This window comes from Mesoplodon bidens, assembly GCF_964165515.1.
Source record: "Mesoplodon bidens genome assembly, chromosome: 18".
Lineage (NCBI taxonomy): Eukaryota > Metazoa > Chordata > Mammalia > Artiodactyla > Ziphiidae > Mesoplodon > Mesoplodon bidens.
The window spans coordinates 44626983-44645363 of NC_138175.1; the positions used below are offsets into that span (position 1 = coordinate 44626983).

An 18381-nucleotide genomic window follows, 5' to 3' on the forward strand; every position below is an offset into this window, starting at 1 on the left:
CAATCCAATTCAAAAATGGAGAAAGGACCTGAATAGACATTCTCCTAAAGAAGATATACAAATGACCAGTGAGCACATGAAACAATAGTTACCATCATGAATCATTATAGAAATACAAATCAAAACAAGATACCACTTCATACTCATCAAGATAGATACTATCCAAAACAAACAAACAAACAAAAATCCGAAAAAACAAGTGTTAGTGAGAATGTGGAAAAATTAGGACCCTTGCTGAAAATGTAAAATGGTATAGCCACTGTGGGAAACACAGCACAATTTTTTTTCCTCAAAAAATTAAAAATATAATTACTATATGATCCAGTAATTCCACTTTCAGGTATATATCCAAAAGAATAGAAAGCAGGGTTTCAAAGAGAGATTCGTACACCCAAGTTCACAGCAGCATTAGTTACAATAACCAAAAGGTGGAAATAAATCAAGTATCCATTGAGGGATGAATGAATAAGCAAAATATGACATATACATACAATGGCATATTATTCAGCTTAAAAAGTAATGTAATTCTGACACATGTTATAACATGGATGAAACTTGAGGATATTATGCTAAGTGAAATAAGCCAGTCACAAAAAGACAAATAATATATAGCTCCATTTATATGAGATAACTAGAGTAGTCAAATTCCATTACAGAGAGTAGAATATTGGTTTTCAGGGGCTTGGGGAAGGGGGAAATAGGGAGTTATTGTTTAATGGGTATAGTTTCAGTTTTGCAAAATGTAAAGAACTCTGGAGATGAATAATGGTGATAGTTGCACAATATGACTGTACTTAATACTGCTGAACTGTGCACCTAAGAATGGTTAAGACAGTAAATTTTATGTTGTGTATTTTATGAGATATTTTTTAATTAAAAAAAAGCATAAAAACTGTGGTATTCATTCAACAGAGCACTACTCAGCAGTAAAAGGAATGAACTACTCACACACACAGAATGGATGATTCTCAAGATGATTATGCTATATGAAAAAAAACAGACCAAAAATAGAGTATAAATACTTTATGATTCCAATCGTATAAAATTCTAGGAAAGGCAAACAAATCTATAGAGGAAATAAAGGTAAATCAATGGTTTCCTTGGGATGTAGGTAATGGTTCCCTGGGGAAGGCAAGGAGGGACAGTAAAGGGGCATGAGGTAGCTTTGTGGGTGATAGGTAAGTTCATTATCATAATTGTGGTATTGGTTCCCTGAGTGTATACATATTTTAAAACTTATCAAAGTGTACACATTAAATACATACAGCCCATTATTCCATGAAAATTATATCTCAACAAAGCATTAAAAGAAATTGTTGCACATAAGGATCTGATCTCCTACTCATTTTGGAAAACTAGAAGATTTGGCAACCCCATATTGACTCTACTACCTCTCTCCTCATGTGTTGGCAGTAGAGATGGCTGGTTATGTCACAAATGCCTCATCCCTGGGGTACAGGATCTACCTTCTCTTAGTCCTCATTTTCCTGCCAACACAGCAATGGCTTTGACATGAATAATGCAGAGAGCCTGCAGTATTCCACAAAACCTTTAGATAATTTGCTCTGCCGGTGAACTTAGTCGTAAGGACAGAGGTCTGGAGGTCCTGAGAACTTCTGCAAATCCTGAATCCTGCAGTCACATTTAAGGGAACATTTGTGGATGCACTTTTAGAACAAGTACATTCCCTCTAGTTTGCCAACTGGACCCAGTAAGTCTTACAGTAGGTGACATATACTGGAACATTAGATATCAAGGGCATATAACTCCTTGGCAGGGGCCAGGTAAACAGTGTCTACTCAACAGTGCTAAGGAATAGGAGGTATCCCCAGTAAACAAGGGGCCCAACTCATGCTGCTTCCAGATGCACTGGAGGTTGCACAACCTCCCATTCCTCAGAGTAATCTTTGATTCACAAAAATTCATGCCATTCAGACCACAACATTAGGCCCACAAAGCCCTACAAGCTTCCCTAGGATGCCTTGGGTAGCAACACAAATGAGGCCAAATCTGGACTGAAAACTGCACTCTGCCATCCTGCTCTTCCCTGAGGCAATAAATTTGGAGACCCCTTTGGTTTGGTAGACCTTAATTCTGTTCTCAACCCACTCCACAGTTATCAGAACACAGAAGATTAAAGGTGGCTTTATCAATAAGGCTCTTATCACCCAAACCAGAGGAATGTAAAGTAAATAGTTGTTAGGATGGGTAAGGTGGAAGCTGGATGAATCCATCACAAGCATCACACAAGATAAACAAATGTCCTTGAAAAAGGGAAACCTCTGCAAGCTGCCAGTAGGACCCAGCTCAGGTCTTCATGGCCAAAGATGGGTCACGTCCACAGCTAAACCAGTCACAGGGGGAGGGAATGACATCTTCCCATGGCCTCAGGCTACTCATGATTCCCTCCTGGAAAGAGGAAACAGAGGCCTGTCTTTCGTGAGCACAGGAAAGTGGCTGATGCACACTCTGGAGACCTGCCAGTGGGCAGAACTGAGATGACTTCTACCACAGACATTAGCAGTGAGAAAAACTCTGGCAAAGTCTGTGGTCAGAAAATGCAACCTTGCTCCAGAAAGCTTCCAATATATCTAGCATCCATTGGGAATCTCTCCAGCATAGATAATTGGATGAACAAGGTTCAACTTCTGGCTGACAGCTCCCTCATAAAGACCACTCTCAGAGTTAATCTCTAGTGGGTGCTGTCGTGCAGAAGAAGGAGGGTGCACATTCTCTGAACTCCTTTCTCTGGTGTGAATTTTCTGATGCCGGATGAGGGTAGACCTTTGGCTGAAGGCTTTTTCACATTCATTGCACTTACATGGCTTATCTGGTTTGTGAACTTTCTGGTGCTGCCTCAGATTAGAACTTTGTCTGAAGGTTTTCCCACATTCAAGGCACTCATAAGGCCGCTCACCAGTGTGAAGTCTCCGATGGTTATTGAAGCTGGAGCGTTGGCTAAAGAATTTCCCGCATTCAGGGCACTGATAAGGCCGTTCACCAGTGTGAAGTCTCCGATGGCTACTGAGGCTGGAGCTTTGGCTAAACAGTTTCCCACATTCACTGCACTCATAAGGCCGTTCACCAGTGTGAACTCGCTGATGTTTCATGAGGTCGGAGCTTCGGCTGAAGGCTTTCCCACAAACGCTGCACCCATAGGGTCGTTCACCAGTGTGAACTATCTGATGTTGAACAAGTCCATCAAAGTGGCTAAAGAATTTCCCACATTCATTGCACTTGTAAGGTTTTTCTCCAGTGTGAACTCTCCAATGCTTAATTAGGCTGGAGTTGCAGTTGAAGGATTTCCCACACTCACTGCACTCATGAGCACTTTTACCTGTATGAACCCTCTTATGGTGAATGAGGTTGGAACGTTGGCTAAAGAATTTCCCACATTCACTGCACTCATAAGGCTTTTCTCCAGTGTGCACCCTCTTATGTTGAATAAGATTGGAGCTTCGGCTGAAGAATTTCCCGCATTCGCTGCACACATGAGGGCTTTCACCAGTGTGAACTCTCTGATGTTTGATGAGACTGGACTGCTGGCTAAAGAATGTCCCACATTCACCACACTCATAAGGCTTTCCTCGATTGTGATCTCTCTGGTGTTGAAAGAGGCCAGCGGCGTAGCTGAAGAATATCCCACATTTGCTGCACTCATAAGGCCTTTCTCCAGTGTGGGTCCTCTGCTGAACAAGTGAGGAGTTGTCACTGAGAGCGTTCTGAAATTCACTGCATTTCTTACGGCATTGCATAGTGGGAAAATCCACCACGCCTTCAGAGCTGTGGTGTGGCTCCACTACATGGGGAGTGACCTGGTGCTGGAGAAAACTACATCTGGACACAAAGGCCTTCCCACTCTCCCTCAGTGTGAAAGGTTTCTTTGATGTGTCATCTCTGCAGTTCTTCACAAGCAACGCGCTGCCTTCGTTCCTTGCGATAGGCTTGTCCACGTTCGGCTGCATCTGTGGTTGGTGAAGGTTGGCATTGAACTTGAACTCTCTCCTGTATGCCTCACACACATGTAGTTTCTGCCTGGGATGTGTTGCCTGGTGTTCGGCCGGGTGCACAGTGTCTTTCAGGTGTAGGCCACAGGGGTCACAGGGATAGCCTTTCTGGGTACATGGAACCACCTTGGGATTCATGTCCTGTGACACTTCTACAGAAACACTAAGCTCAGCAGGTGACTCCTCACCCTCTGTTCCATGGCAAAAATCTGAAAGTAGAAAAATGCTGGTGACAACCCAATCACAAATGCAAGTCTGATCCAGGAATGAGTCCATGGGATTATTGGCAAGATGAAAGGCCTGAGGTCAGGATAAGGAATGGTCTTCTCTGATGTGCTGTGCCTGGTAAGGTCACGAAATAGGGGAGGCCTTACCAGGAGCAAGGACACAAAGATGTGCACAGTATCAGGTGGAAAGGCAAGTCTCCTCCTCACTTCTATACAAAGGCTTTTCAGGGGAGCCCTGGCTGCTGGTTATCCATGAGGACTGTGCAGAAGGATGTGTCCAGGCCCGGGAAAATCTGATTGCAACTGGCTAGCTAGTGTTCAAGGACTATAAGAGGAAATGTGTACATCTCATGACATATTAAGTGCAGGTCCACATTGGAGAGTGCTGCAGAGGGAGCTGTGGAAACAGTGAGGGACACAGCCAGGGGCCCCAAGTCAAAGCAGAAATGACAAGTAGGCAATGTGTCAAGAACAGGAAAGGAAAGGTGGAAGAGATATAAGGCTTTGGCACCAAAACAACGATGAACACGAGAAAAGTGGCAGGTATGATTTGAAGACAGTAGTGATGTCACATGGTCCCCCATCTGTCACTTACCTGAGCCAAGCCCTCTATATGCCCCTCTTGCCATGGCTGACGTCATGTCCACTTGGTCAGGCACCCAGGGCTCTGCCCCCATCTCCAGCTGGGCAACTACATGAGACCTGAAAGATGTAAGTCCTATGGGGAAGACAGGACAGGTAAGGGGCCAGCACTTGCCCTGGTGAACTACCCCACAATAGACCATAGGAAAGAAAACAAAATATTACAAAAGGAACACACAAGGAACATCTCAGTGGTCATAGCAAATAGTAACTACTAGTGCCTAGAATTCCTGGCAGTCAGGCCTTAGGAAATGTTAGTTAAAGGAAAAGAGCAGAACAGAACTGTCATAGATCTGGACGATCACCCAGGCGGGCAGTGGCCGAGTCAGACGGGATCCACTGGGCTGACTGCAAGACTCTTCCTTCTGAGACCCTTCCCCACAAGGCTTCAGGGCAGCAGGTGTTGGGGCTGCTTGGGGAGAGCGTGGGACCCTGCACACAGCTGAGCTCTGGAACCCACGGCACATATACCAGAAAGGGGGGAAGGGGGACTTCCCTGGTGGCGCAGTGGTTAAGAATCCGCCTGCCAATGCAGGGGACATGGGTTGGAGCCCTGGTCCGGGAAGATCCCACATGCCACGGAGCAACTAAGCCCGTGCGCCACAACTACTGAGCCTGTGCTCTAGAGCCTGTGAGCCACAACGACTGAGCCCACGTGCCACAACTATGGAAGCCTGCGTGCCTCGAGCCCGTGCTCCTCAACAAGAGAAGCCACTGCAAGGAGAAGCCTGCACACCTCAATGAAGAATAACCTCCGCTCTCCACAACTAGAGAAAGCCCGCACGCAGCAACGAAGACCCAACGCAGCCAAAAATAAATAAATAAAATAAATAAATTTATTTTTTAAGAAAAGGTGGGGGGAAGGAAGCAGTGCCCACAGTCTGGCTGTGGGAAGGAAAGAGCCTCTTCTTGGGAAAAGAGGATGGGCAGAGATGAGCTGAGGACACCTGGGTGGGTGTGAAAGCCTTACCCAGTGAGGCTATCAGTGCAAAGTTCTCCAGCATCACATCGCAGTACAGGAGTCTCTGAGCCTCATCAAGGAGTCCCCACTCCTCCTGGGAGAAGTAAATGGTCACGTCCTCAAAGGTCACACAGTCCTGCCATGATGGGGACAGTTCATTCCATGATCAGCTTCTCTCCTCAGGACTCCCTGTCTACCCCTTGTTCACCCTCCTCCCCAGCTTCCCAACTCAGAGGAGATCCCAGGCCCTGGTTCCATGCCTTCTATGACTGCTTTTTCAGCCCACAGCAATGCCAGCAATGCTCTGGGCCTGAAGTGCAGGACCCCTAGTGTCGCCGATGTCACGCCTTCCAGATACAAACAAACATGGGCTCAATCTTCTCCATAATCCCCCGTACCAGGGCCCTGGGGGAAACAGCTCACATGCCCTCCCCACATGCATATCACTCTTTGGACTGTACATTTCCTCAAACCCTGGACCTCACCACTGCATCCCCATTGTTGCTGTACCCCCTCCCCATCCCAGCCCACATCATAGCCATCTCCATGCGCTGTCACTCTTTACATGGTATCGCTGGGGCTCAGGGTAGGGCACCCCAAAATGTGCCTCAATGTCATATTGATTATTTTGAATTAAATTTACTTAAGAAACGGCCAGCACAAGGCGGACACTCCTTTCTGTCTCCCTGAAAGCAAGAAATGATCCTCTCATGTAAAAGTAAATGAATGTCTCATGTAAAAGGGTGTCTTTCTATCTCAATCTGGAGGGAGAAAGACACCCTTATCACCAAAGATAGGGATTTCAGGGACAAGAAGCCTATACAAACAAACTTTGTTACTTCTTTAATTTACTACCTGAAGCCCAAACTCTGTTTAGATTTTTCACTAATTGGGTACCCAAAACCTAATTTCTTTGTCTAGTCAATTCCTCATAAGTTTGTTGGTTCTTTGTCCAAAAAGTATAAAAGCTGCCTGCTTTGGCCACTTCTTAGGTCCCATTTCTATGAGACCTCCATGCGCAGGAATTAAAATTTGTTTCCTTTTCACCTATTAATCTGTCTTGTGTCAATCTGATTATTAGTCCAGCCACAAAATCTCAAAAGAGGGGTAGGGGGGGAAATTTCCCCCTTCCTGACAGTTGGTGAGCCAGGCAGGAGGCTGGCTGGAGCCTGCTTCCCGCCCTGAGGATGCTGTAGATCCGGGGGCATCTGACAAAGACTGCAGAAGGTAATAAGATTTCTTACCCAGTCGGCCTCCTGGGTCTCTGCCTGCAAGTTCTGGTGGGAGGGAAAGTGGTGAGACTCCCCTTTCTCTGTCTCTAAATTTAGATTAGCAGGAGAAAATATTTGTGGAGCTGGTTAGTTCCTTGTATTAGTGATTTGGGAGTCCTCATCCTTCACCTCCCAGAGATGGTCACTGTTTTTCTCTGTCTCTGTCTGTCGTGTTGTTTGTCACGAGGAGGAACCAGAGGGCAGAACACAGGCATAGGCCCTATGAGCCTGCTGTTCAAGCCAGCCTCACACACTGGTGAATTAGCAGTTCTCACCAGACCGGCATCTGTTTAGACAAACTTTGCTCTGGGTTCTTTTTTTTTTTTTGCTGCGTTGGGTCTTTGTTGCTGTGCACGGTGGCTTCTCTTGGCATGGGCTCTAGGCGCACAGGCTTCAGTAGTTGTGGCACACGGGCTTAGCTGCTCCGTGGCTTATGGGATCTTCCTGGACCAGGAATCAAACCCTTGTCCCCTACATTGGTAGGTGGATTCTTAACCACTGCGCCACCAGGGAAGTCCTGCTCTGGGTTCTTTATTAAAAAAAAAAAAAAAAAAAGACGAGGTTTTTTCTTTCCATCTTGTTTTATGTCCTCAGAGCTTGGCTTTGTGTCCAGTGAGAATCTCTGGTCTCTGCCATCCAGGAGGTGCATTCATTGGGGTGCATCTGGTGGCCAAGCTCTTTGTCCAGCCATACCAGCTCTCAGGGGACTTTGCCATAAGGCGTCCCAGTCCATAACGGGCCTCTGTCATCGCAACCTTCATTGGTTGTTAGTGCTGGAAAAGTCCCATTCCAGTAGTGCCTGCCGGATACCATAAATTATCGGTTTTATGGCTGGAGGCACCCCAGATTTTTGTGGGACGCTGGAGACACCATTTTCCCTACACCATTCTCACCACCTGTAGCAACAAAGGGGTTCTACCTTCTTAGACTAATTCTGGGAGTGGGCTTTTTGGATCTTGTGAGGGCTATATACTCTTCTTGTGAGATGCCTCTTGCATCTTTGGTTAAGCCATAATAAAACACTTATTGGTTTCAGTCACTGTGTGAAAATATAAGATCCTACTCGTCAATGGCCAGATGACAGATCCTTTAAATTGGCTATATTTAAAAGGAAAAAACAATTGAGAGCTCTCATAATAAACAGCTGTCATATTGGTACTTATGGGAGGACCAAATTCTCTATAAAAAGAAAAAAAAAGGTATAACGACTAGTCTTAGAGAATCCCTTATTAAGATAATAAAAAAAACAGAAATTAGACTTAAAACAAAAATCCAACATAAATTCTCCTTCTTAAAAATCACCCCATCTTCTCAGCAATTTCCCAGGCTCTCCTACAAATAATCAGAAAATAAATGGGCTGGAGGCCAATATTTAAGCGTTTATAGAAACAACTGTCTTTGTCTTACAAAGTTCTACAAAACCAGAAGTACAACTCAAGAAACAAGTCAAAGCCCATCGAACTTTACTCGTCCCAAGGTCTCACCTAGTCCTCTCAAAATGCTTGCAGATATTATAGTAGATCAGGATATTGGCGCAAACTTGTCCTGTACTTAAGAAAAACATTTAATAATAATTACCCTAAGACCTATGATAATAGTCAAGTATACTCCAAAACATATTTTCTTTCTCTGTCCCTTCAAGTTATAAGTCATGTATTTGAATGTAAACACAGCCCAAAGAGCCTGAGCCTAAGCCCAGACTAATTCAATCAGTAAAACCTGAAATTAAAAGAAAAAAGAGAGAGAGACTTTTTCAAACACCCACTGTTAAAAGGACTTTCTTGCTCAAACTAAAGTCACAGCCTCCCTAGAACTGCCTGTCAAGGGCAAATACAGATTTTTTTTTTTTTTGCGGTATGCGGGCCTCTCACTGTTGTGGCCTCTCCCGCTGCGGAGCACAGGCTCCGGACGCGCAGGCTCAGCGGCCATGGCTCACGGGCCCAGCCGCTCTGCAGCATGTGGGATCTTCCCGAACCGGGGCATGAACCCATGTCCCCTGCATCAGCAGGCGGACTCTCAACCACTGCACCACCAGGAAAGCCCCAGATCTTAAAAGTCTTCTACACAAATAATAAAAGACTAGCTAGCTGAGCAAATAATCTAATTCATTCCAACAGTTACTGATAAACCAGTGAGTTTTCTATTGTACCTGATTCATGACTAAAGTTTTAAAATGAGAACTATGAGATCTCTGGTTGGGTTTATCTATATGTCTATATGTGTATGTTACCTCTGGATGGCACTGCCAAAATTAATCTGTAAAAGAGCTCTATTTAATTGGCTTAAATAAAGACTTTTTTATATAAAAAGTCTCAAATATGTAATAAAAAATAACCCAAACGTTTTTCATAATCTTTAGTAAATAAAAGCTACTTGTTGGTTAAATTAATACAGGTATATCTTCAGAGTTAGCATTAAACGTAATGTAGATAAACAACCTTTGTTCTACCTGGGTGTACTAGTCAAACGGGCTAATGTTGTCTCTGTTGCAGTTTGTCAGCAAACAAACAAACAAGATAATGACTAACTGCTTTAATGTCTCATGAAATTTTCATGAGTAATCTGATTGTTAAAAATAAATAAATTGAACAGATATAAATGTGATGAGTTTTTAGGTGAACTTTTAGACAATAGTTGTTTTATGATATGTCCATTTAAATAGTTTCCTAAATCTGTTTGGTAATTTATACCCTTAGAGTTTTGCTACATTAAATTAAACGATGGGAATTAACTGGATGTCTAAATCATTTCCAAATACGATAAAGTACTGAAACATTAGTTTCTAAACAAGTCTAAGTTTATACCTACTTGTTGCCTCTTGATACAGAGAAACTAAGTATGTTTGGCTCTAGTAAATATATCTTGTGCTTTACTGAAAGATTGTACTATGAAATAGCATGTTTCTAGAAATTATAAAACGTATTTATGTTTGTCACACCACAAGATGTTAATAAAGTTCACAATTGTTTACTTCTTTGTTTTCACTAAAAAATTAAAATTTCAAAGGATTAGGATTCCAATTAATATATGTGGTTAAAGCTGCAGATATAATAAGGGATAAGAAAAGGTATGGAGACATTTTTATTACGGAAAAAGAAAGTGATTTTGTCCTAAAGCTGATTAGTTCTAAATGGGAAAGAAAACAAGGGACAAACTAAAATGGACAATTGTAAGTTTGTGAATAAAGGATTCTTTGGAAAGGAATTTTATGTGTGGTCATGACTGAATAAGATGAGAATGAATTTAATTATGTAAATAAGTTTTAATATCAAAGTAAACTGGTATAAAATTGGAATTTGTTTTTCTCTCTATTAAAAGAACAAAGTTTTTTTGGTTGTTTGTTTTTGTTTTCTATTGGTCTGCTCTTGATAATAAGAGATTATGAAAGGTTTTTCTTTACCTTTAAGTAATGTGCCTAGAAAAAAAACAAAGATCTTCTGTCTTGTCAAAGTAATTACTTATGTTCTATATCTTTATCAGGTCTTTGATTCAGTAAGTAAACCCAGTCCTATCGCTATTAAAAGACCTAAATTTTGCTCAGAACTATATAACCTTCTATATTTGCCTAAGAAGTCTTTAATTATTACTTTGGTTAAATGGATAACGAAGCACTGCTTCACAGCGACCTATTTAAGTCAAATATTTTTTGATATTTTTGACAAACTTCTCCCAAATCCAATTCTAAATGAAAACTTTTTGACTTAGAACTAACTTTGAGACGTGAGATATTTCAGGGGCCCTCTGAAATACCCTCAAAGATTTATTCTCTCTCCTTATAAAAAGATATTAAACTGGGCTTCCCTGGTGGCGCAGTGGTTGGGAGTCCGCCTGCCGATGCAGGGGACGCGGGTTCGCGCCCCGATCCCGGGGGATCCCACGTGCCGCGGAGCGGCTGGGCCCGCGAGCCATGGCCGCGGAGCCTGTGTGTCCGGAGCCTGTGCTCCGCAACGGGGGAGGCCACAGCAGTGAGAGGCCCGCGTACAGCAAAAAAAAAAAAAAAAAAAAAAAAAAAAAAAAAGATATTAAACTAATTAGGTGCATTTAATATGTTAAATTATATGGAAACTGTTGTCACGTTAGAAGTCATGTTAAGTCTTCTTTATGTTGTGTCTGTATAAGTATGTATTCTAAGTGTTCCAGAAATTATGTGAAATTCCTGAAGTCATATATGTCTTGGCATAAAATGTTATCTGTCATCAGAATGGAGACTCATACTAAAGGGATTGAACCCAGGTATCAGGGAAATGCACTGACTGTCATGCAAAGGCAGCAGCAACAGAATCTGTAAAGACTGTGGCACATGTAGATAAAATCCATTCTGCTTCTGCAAAAAACCTGACCCCTTATTGCCAGATTTTGCCATTCTTATGTCCTTGTACCATGGCAACAGTCTACTTCTGAATAAGAGAAATTAAAATGGGTAAAATAGCTGTAAATTAAACGAATAGTCAGGGCTATGAGAAACCCAAGATGGCTACTTGGTTCTTCCCAGCTCCCTGGCGAACCTTATTTTTTTTTTCTTGCATCCCTTCACCCACCATAGTGCCTTTAAGATGCACTTAAATAGACATTGGCAGGAAGATTTCCATAAAATTGCAAAAACAGTCTACCAGCAATGTCTGACCTGTCAAGTCCATAACCCTGGGGAAAAACAATTTTTGTCCCCAGAGGCCTCAGACATATTCCCTCTGGACTCTTTGAGCACCTGCAGCTGTACTTCATTCAACTGCCACTACATAAGGGTTATCAGAATGTTTTTATTATTACATGTATGTTTTCCGGATGGATTGAAGCCCTCCCTTGCTGCAAGGCTGATGCCCTCATAAGGGCAAAGAAACGGTTTTTAAAAATGTGTTTTCCATTTGGGTATACCTTCCACAATCTCCAGTGATCGAGGCATCCACCTTACGGGGCAAATCATATGAGCCTTAAAAAAAAATCTCACAAACTTCATGGAAGTATCACTGTTGCTCTCATCCTCAATCATCAGGCAAAGTCAACAGAACTAACGGAAGAACTGGACTCAGAGCAGAACAAGAATTAATTACATGGGATTGAAGGAACTGATGAATATGATTGTAATTTTTGTGACTTTTTGTTTAAAATATTACTGATTTTTAACCTTTTGTTTTCCAAATACAAGGAAGTTTTTTTTTAAGATTTACAGCAATTTGGTAAATTATACCTTTGTAAGCAAAAATGAAACATTTATCTTTTTCCCCCTACCTGATCTCTCCAGAATTCAGAAACTCTCTGTGAGTATTATTTTCTTAGCAATATAGTTACTTGCATAAGTTCAATAAGAATCTGTTCTCCTTATAATAGGACACAATTAGAAACACTGGTTATCTTGCCAAGGCTTTGACTGGAAAGTCATGTTTGAGAGAGACACAGGTAGACTCAGATAGGACCAGACAGCTTGAAGGAACTAAGATTGCCTTTATTTTAAAATTATTATTATTTTCTTTTCTTTTTGGCTGTGCGGCTTGCGGGATCTTAGTTCCCCGACCAGGGACTGAATCCGTGCCCTAGGCAGTGAAAGTGAGGAGTCCTAACCACTGGACCACCAGGGAATTCCCAAAATTGACTTTATGAGCCAATCAAGTCCTTTGGAAAAGCATCCTGGTACCTTGCTAACAGGGTTCCCAGCATCTTACCACGTGAGTAAGGACGGTCACTTCTGGCAGGCACAGGAACCTCAGGATATTTGGGGGATCTCAAGAGAGGAATTCACCCAATTCTATAGGTATTACAGGCAAGTCTGATGGTAAGTCTGACGTGGCTTCCTGGCCTCGAGAGGCTATTAAGAGTTCAATCTGGAAATTCCTTATGAAAAGTTCCAGCAAAGCAGATTCAGAAGAGCATATATGGCTAAGCCCTATTCTTGCTGGACTTGTATAAATAATCAGGCTGAGTTTATGGACTCTAGACTTACTCTGCAAACAAATTCCTCTTAATTTGGCTATCTTTGGTAGAAATGAGAGTGATTTTAGAGAACAAAATTATGTTTCAATAGAAACTATAATGCACACTTGTATATATGATTCTAGTGCTATTAGTTTTCATTGAGGTTTTGTCATTTACCTGAAAACTGGACTGGATCCTGAATTTTTCTAGTTTCCTCCAATATCTGGGTACAACTCTTTAATGTTTCCAATTTTCTCTCACCCTTCTGAGTTGGAATCACTGAGAGCTAAAACTGAGTTTGGAATCATCGAGAACTAAAACTGCCCTTTCCCTGAAGCCCTGCAAATTGAATCTAAACGACTTGATGAACTTCAGAGAAATTGCCACCTCGGCTCATATTTAAACTATCCTCATGCCTTTTACTCTATGAGTCACTCAGAAAGTTTTCCTGAACACCTGGTGACATCAGAGACATTTCAAACTGCAAAAGATACTTCAACCCTGACATCGAGAAATCTTCTTGACTGACTGCATCCTGGTCTATAAACTGGTTTATAATCTGCTCCGATCATTAACCTTCGTTTTTCTTTGGATTCCCTAGAAATGTCTCTTATTAAATACCCGATTGCTTGCACCATAGGCCTACCTTTGGGAGCCCCCCTGCATCACTGCCTCCTAAAGTAAGGTATAACTGTTTAACTGAACTAACCTGTTCTCAGAGCTAAGAAAATGGTTCAATGAACTGTAGGACTCCACTAACCCATTCTCTCTCTCCACAGAGGACGATTTCGAGGAGGGAACTGTCAGACCCGAGGTAGGCCTCCCCTAACTGTTTCTCAATGGCATATTGATTATTTTGAATTAAAGTTACTGAAGAAACAGCCAACGCAAGGGACACTCTGACCCTCCTTTCTGTCTCCCTGAAAACAGGAAATAAATTTCTCACGTAAAAAGTGCACTCCCTGCATCTGGACATTAAGAACATCCTTATTTGGACTTCCCTGGCAGTCCAGTGGTTAGGACTCCTCGCTTTCACTGCCTAGGGCACGGGTTCAGTCCCTGGTCGGGGAACTAAGATCCTGCGTGCCGCAACTAAGAGCCCGCATGCAGCAACTAAGAGCCGGCGCAGCCAAATAAATAAATAAAAACATTAAAAAAAAAAAAAAGAACACCCTTATTGCCAAAAATAGGGAATTTGGGCCAAGAAACCTATGTAAATAAACCCTGTTACTTCTTTAATTTACTACCTGAAACCCGAACTTTGTTTAGCTTCTTCACTAATTGGGCACCCAAAACCTAAGCTTCTTTGTCCAGTCAGTTCCTCACAAGTTCCTAATAAGTATAAAAGCTGCCTGCTTTGGCGACTTTTTAGGTCCCATTTCTGTGAGACCTTCATGTGCATTAAAATTTGTTTTTCTCCTGTTAATATTACTTTTATTATTAGTCTAGCCACAAGAACTCAAAGGAGTTCCCCCCTCCCTGACAGTCCAGAGAATTCTTGGCAAATACAGCCATGATCCCATCCTGCCCCCAGACCTTCTGTGGCTCCCACTGCCAAGGGCAACATCCACCCTTGATGTGAAGGCCTCCCCACGTGGCCCCGTTCCTGGCTTCAATCCAAGCCACCCAGGACTACATCAGACGCCCTTGGCCCTTTTCTTCTGTCCTTTCATCAATCACTCATTCAAAAGCCAACCTCTCCGGTCCTCCTACCCCCCACCCACCAGGGTCTAACGGCTCTCTCACCTTGCCCCATTTGCCCCTGAGTTGATTCCCCAGCCTGACTGAAAATCCCCCGGCCCCCTCAAGGGTCCACAAAGCCCTGGTGAGAACGAAGACGTTCTGAATGAGCACCAGCCCAGGCCTCACTGAAAAACGACCTCCAGTACTACAAAGCCTCAGCCCCCCTTCTCATATCTATGCCCCCAGGAAAATTTGGCCACCTGCCAGACCCAGCTTTCCCTACACACAGCCCCCTGCCCAACCACCACCATGAACACTAACTCTCCCTCTTCTGTCTTTACGATGCCAAACAAGCCAGCAAGATACCCCGTTCTCAGTTCTCAGGCCCCACCCTCCCCGTTCCCCCTAACATCACTGCCACCATGACCTGAAGTTTCACCCTCCTAAATCCGACACACCCTTGCCCACACACCAGATGCCACATCTTGGTTGTGACTTTTTTTGTTTTCTTTTTTTTTTTTTCTGGCCACGCCGCACGGCCTGTGGGATCTTAGTTCCCCAACCAGGGATCGAACCTGGCCCCCCCTGCAGTGGAAGCGTGCAGTCTTAACCACTGGACTACCAGGGAAGTCCCTCAGTGTTTCTAACTGTGAAAATAAAGACCAACCAAATGAGAACAGCAAAGGCTAATTACTCTGAGTTTGCTATAGAAAGAGAGTCAATCGCTTATGTTCTGGTACAGACTCAGAGGCAGGCAGAGGAGCGGGAAAGCTTTATAAGTGGAAAAAAAAGGAAGGCTTCAGGTATGCCCTGTTGGCATGGGGAAGCTGTGGGCAGGCTAACTAGGCGCAGGGCATCCTATGTGATTGGTTAGGGGTGCATATTTGGCTTTCTCTGGTTGGTCCTATGTTGGAAGTAGGAACAAAAATTAGAGGAGTTGTCAGCTATTAAGCCCTGGTCTTTGGGGGCCAATTGTTACAGAAGTTATTGTTTAACTTTCTGGATTGTCACTAGAGATAGCAATCTGGCTTCCTGCAAGTCTAACTTTCAGCAGGATGGCTTCCTGGGTTGTTTATTGTAGATAAGAGGGTTGGTTGCCTGGGCAGATTGCTGCAGGTTGTGGGTCAGAGCTCTATTTTATATATAGTCTGTCAATTGTCCCTTTGTATATTTGGTGTCTCATAACCTAAACTAAGCCTCCTCAGAACGCCGTAACTGTGTCTGGCTGCTCAACCTTCAACTTCACGCAGGGGTCCCTGGAACTTCAGAGTTCAACATGGCCAAAACCTAACTTCTTCTGTTTCCACTGAAAATTCCTCCTACAGCCAACTTCCCCTTCTCAGTTGATGGTTCATCCATCCTTCCAGCTGCTAAAACCAAAAACCATCACGTCACCTCTTTTCTTTGTCAGCCTCCACATCAGAAAATCTGGTCAGACTAGCTTAAAAGACACACCTAGAATCCAGTCGCTCCTTCGGCCTCCAGCCACCTGCCCTAGTCACGTGGGCTGCAGTATTGCAACAGCCTACTCCTTGCTCTCCCCGCCTTCACCCTCAGCCCGCAGTCAATTTTCCGCTCAGCATCCTTAGGGCCCTGCTAAGACCGAAGTCAGATCATCTTCCTCCTCTGCTCTAAACCTTCTGTGCCTCCCAACACTCTCAGTAGAGAGCCCAGCTCCCCACCCCGCCATTCTAGGGCTGACTTCAGCCCACCTCCTCTCTGAACACTCCCTGTTCAATCAGGCATTTGCACGTGCTGGTTCCCGTGCCTAAGAAACCCTTTCCCACCTCATCCCACTAGAGTTTAGAAATGGGAACTGCTCTCTATAATACCTGGCCTGGATTCAGGACCCTAGGCTGGGAGGGACTGCTCCCCACCTCCAACCCTCGGAGACCCGGGACTCAAAAGCAGAAAGATGAAAAAGAAGTCAAGTCGTAGAGCATCGCCCATCTTTGATACCCCGGCGCCGGGCACGTGAGGGTGGGGGGCTGAGCGGCTGAGGGCCTGAAGCCCATCCACTCACCTTCGCCGGGTCCATCAGCGCCGCCGCCGCCATCGCAGCCCGTGGACGCAGGGGCCCTAAGAGGCGGGCGACCGAGGCGGGTGTCGCGGGCTCAGGCTAGCACCGCCTCGCCTTGCCAAGGGCGAGGTGGCACTTCAGTCTCCCCGGGGTCAAGGGCACCCAGAGCCCGATGCCGCCGCTGGGGCCGCGGAGAGCGCGCGGCCCGACGGGACCCTGGCGGACACCGCGTCCCAGGGGCTCACGACTAGTTCAATAGCGCGGAGGAGGGTCCTGGCCTCCCTGTCCTTCCCCTCCCGCTCCGGAAAACCATCTGGGAAGAGCGGTACTGGCCCAGCCCCGGGCCCACGGCTCGGGGCGCACCGGCCCGGGGAAATGACTTGCTGCCCTGAAACGGCCCTCAAACGCAGGAAGTTCCGGCCCCCACCTCCTCGGCCCTAAGAAACGACACTCCCCGGGGCTGTCATTGGCCCAGCGCCAGCCAGTGACGCACCGGCACAGCCTCCTGGATCGTGTTTTCTGTCCTGCATCCGGCCAGGCTGGTCGGGGGCGGCGGGGGAGAGGCGGGAGGGAGGCAGGCGGGGCAGGAGAGCGGACCTTGCTGGTTGACATTGGCCGAGCTGCACCTCCTTAAGGGGCTGTCCCCAGGCCTCTGGGGCCAAGTCCCAACCGCCCTCAGAGGTCTGTAATATGAGACCCACTGGTACCTGTGTGGGCGTAGCTGGCCCCTTTACCTCTCAGGCTCCCGGGGACCCTGATTCACATGGAAAAATGAAGCTAATATCTAATTTACGGGTTCTTTGTGTACTAACATTAAATGTTGCTCTAATTCAGTGCATCTCAAACCCGTAACGTCAGCATCACCTGGGAATTTGTTTAAAATGCAAGTTCTCAGGCAATAACCTAAACCTAGACACTTAGAAATCCTCCTGGGGGTGGGACCCAGCCTTCTGTGTGTCAACAAGCCTTCCGGGGGACTCCAGTTTAGGGAAAGGGGACTCTCATTAACATTCAGTAAATAAAATGGGGGAAATAACACTACATATCTCAAGGTAGGTAACAGGGCCTGACACATAGTTTCTGCATAGCTAAAGAATAATTTCAGTGAGCCCAGACTTGCATCTTCCCATGCATAGAAAGACACTGAAATCATTAACTTAAGATGTCTGGGGACTTCCCTGGTGGTCCAGTGGCTAAGGCTCTGTGCTCGCAATGCAGGGGGCCCGGGTTCCACCCCTGGTCAGAGAACTAGGTCCCACGTGCCGCCTCTAAAAGATCCTGCATGCTGCAACTAAGGCCTGGCGCAGCCAAATAGATAAATAAATATTTTTTTTAAAAAGTCTTTTTTTTGTGATTAGCAGTAATCTTTTGATGTTTGACTACTTTTTTTTTTTTTTTCAGTAAAAATTTGTGTCCATCTTGGCTCCTCCATTACCTCTTCTGAACAGTTCCTCAGAGCTCTCTGAGAGGCCGCCTTCCCGGGCTATAGTCCTCGGTAATGCCCCAAATATAACATAATTCTTCAATTTTAAGTGGTGCATTTTTTTTCAGTCGACACCCCAAGCTCATGTACATGGTCCAAATTAAATGTAAGGGAAGCTTGGTGAACAGAAAGAGAAAAAAGGATTGGTGAGAATATAACCAGTTTCAAGAACAATTTGTT

General features: G+C 44.6%; 1 protein-coding gene across 4 annotated transcripts; it reads right to left on the bottom strand.

Moving 5' to 3' along the window:
- Window positions 1-617: 617 nt before the first annotated feature.
- On the bottom strand, window positions 618-17102 carry ZNF792 (zinc finger protein 792). Of its 4 annotated transcripts, none has more exons than XM_081216709.1 (5): window positions 16722-17102; window positions 7082-7907; window positions 5847-5973; window positions 4830-4952; window positions 618-4216 (listed from the first exon to the last, which is right to left on the bottom strand). In XM_081216709.1, the coding sequence occupies exons 3-5, from the start codon at window positions 5878-5880 to the stop codon at window positions 2592-2594; spliced, it is 1782 nt and encodes a 593-aa protein (XP_081072835.1). In that variant the 5' UTR covers window positions 5881-5973; window positions 7082-7907; window positions 16722-17102; the 3' UTR covers window positions 618-2591. The 4 variants fall into 4 exon arrangements, with proteins under 4 accessions (XP_081072835.1, XP_081072834.1, XP_081072833.1 ...); XM_081216708.1 differs by having other exon boundaries at window positions 7082-8206; XM_081216707.1 differs by lacking the exon at window positions 7082-7907.
- Window positions 17103-18381: the final 1279 nt, after the last annotated feature.

What these genes read in the sequence shown, in the direction of transcription:
- ZNF792 (XM_081216707.1), bottom strand. Translation starts at nt 16,754, where the DNA reads ATGGCGGCGGCGGCGCTGATGGACCCGGCGAAG. An exon ending in TGCACTGATAGCCTCACTGG is followed by an intron (nt 4,953 to 5,846) that starts GTAAGGCTTTCA and finishes TCTTCCCCATAG; the next exon opens with GACTTACATCTTTCAGGTCT. An exon ending in ATATAGAGGGCTTGGCTCAG is followed by an intron (nt 4,217 to 4,829) that starts GTAAGTGACAGA and finishes TTCTACTTTCAG; the next exon opens with ATTTTTGCCATGGAACAGAG.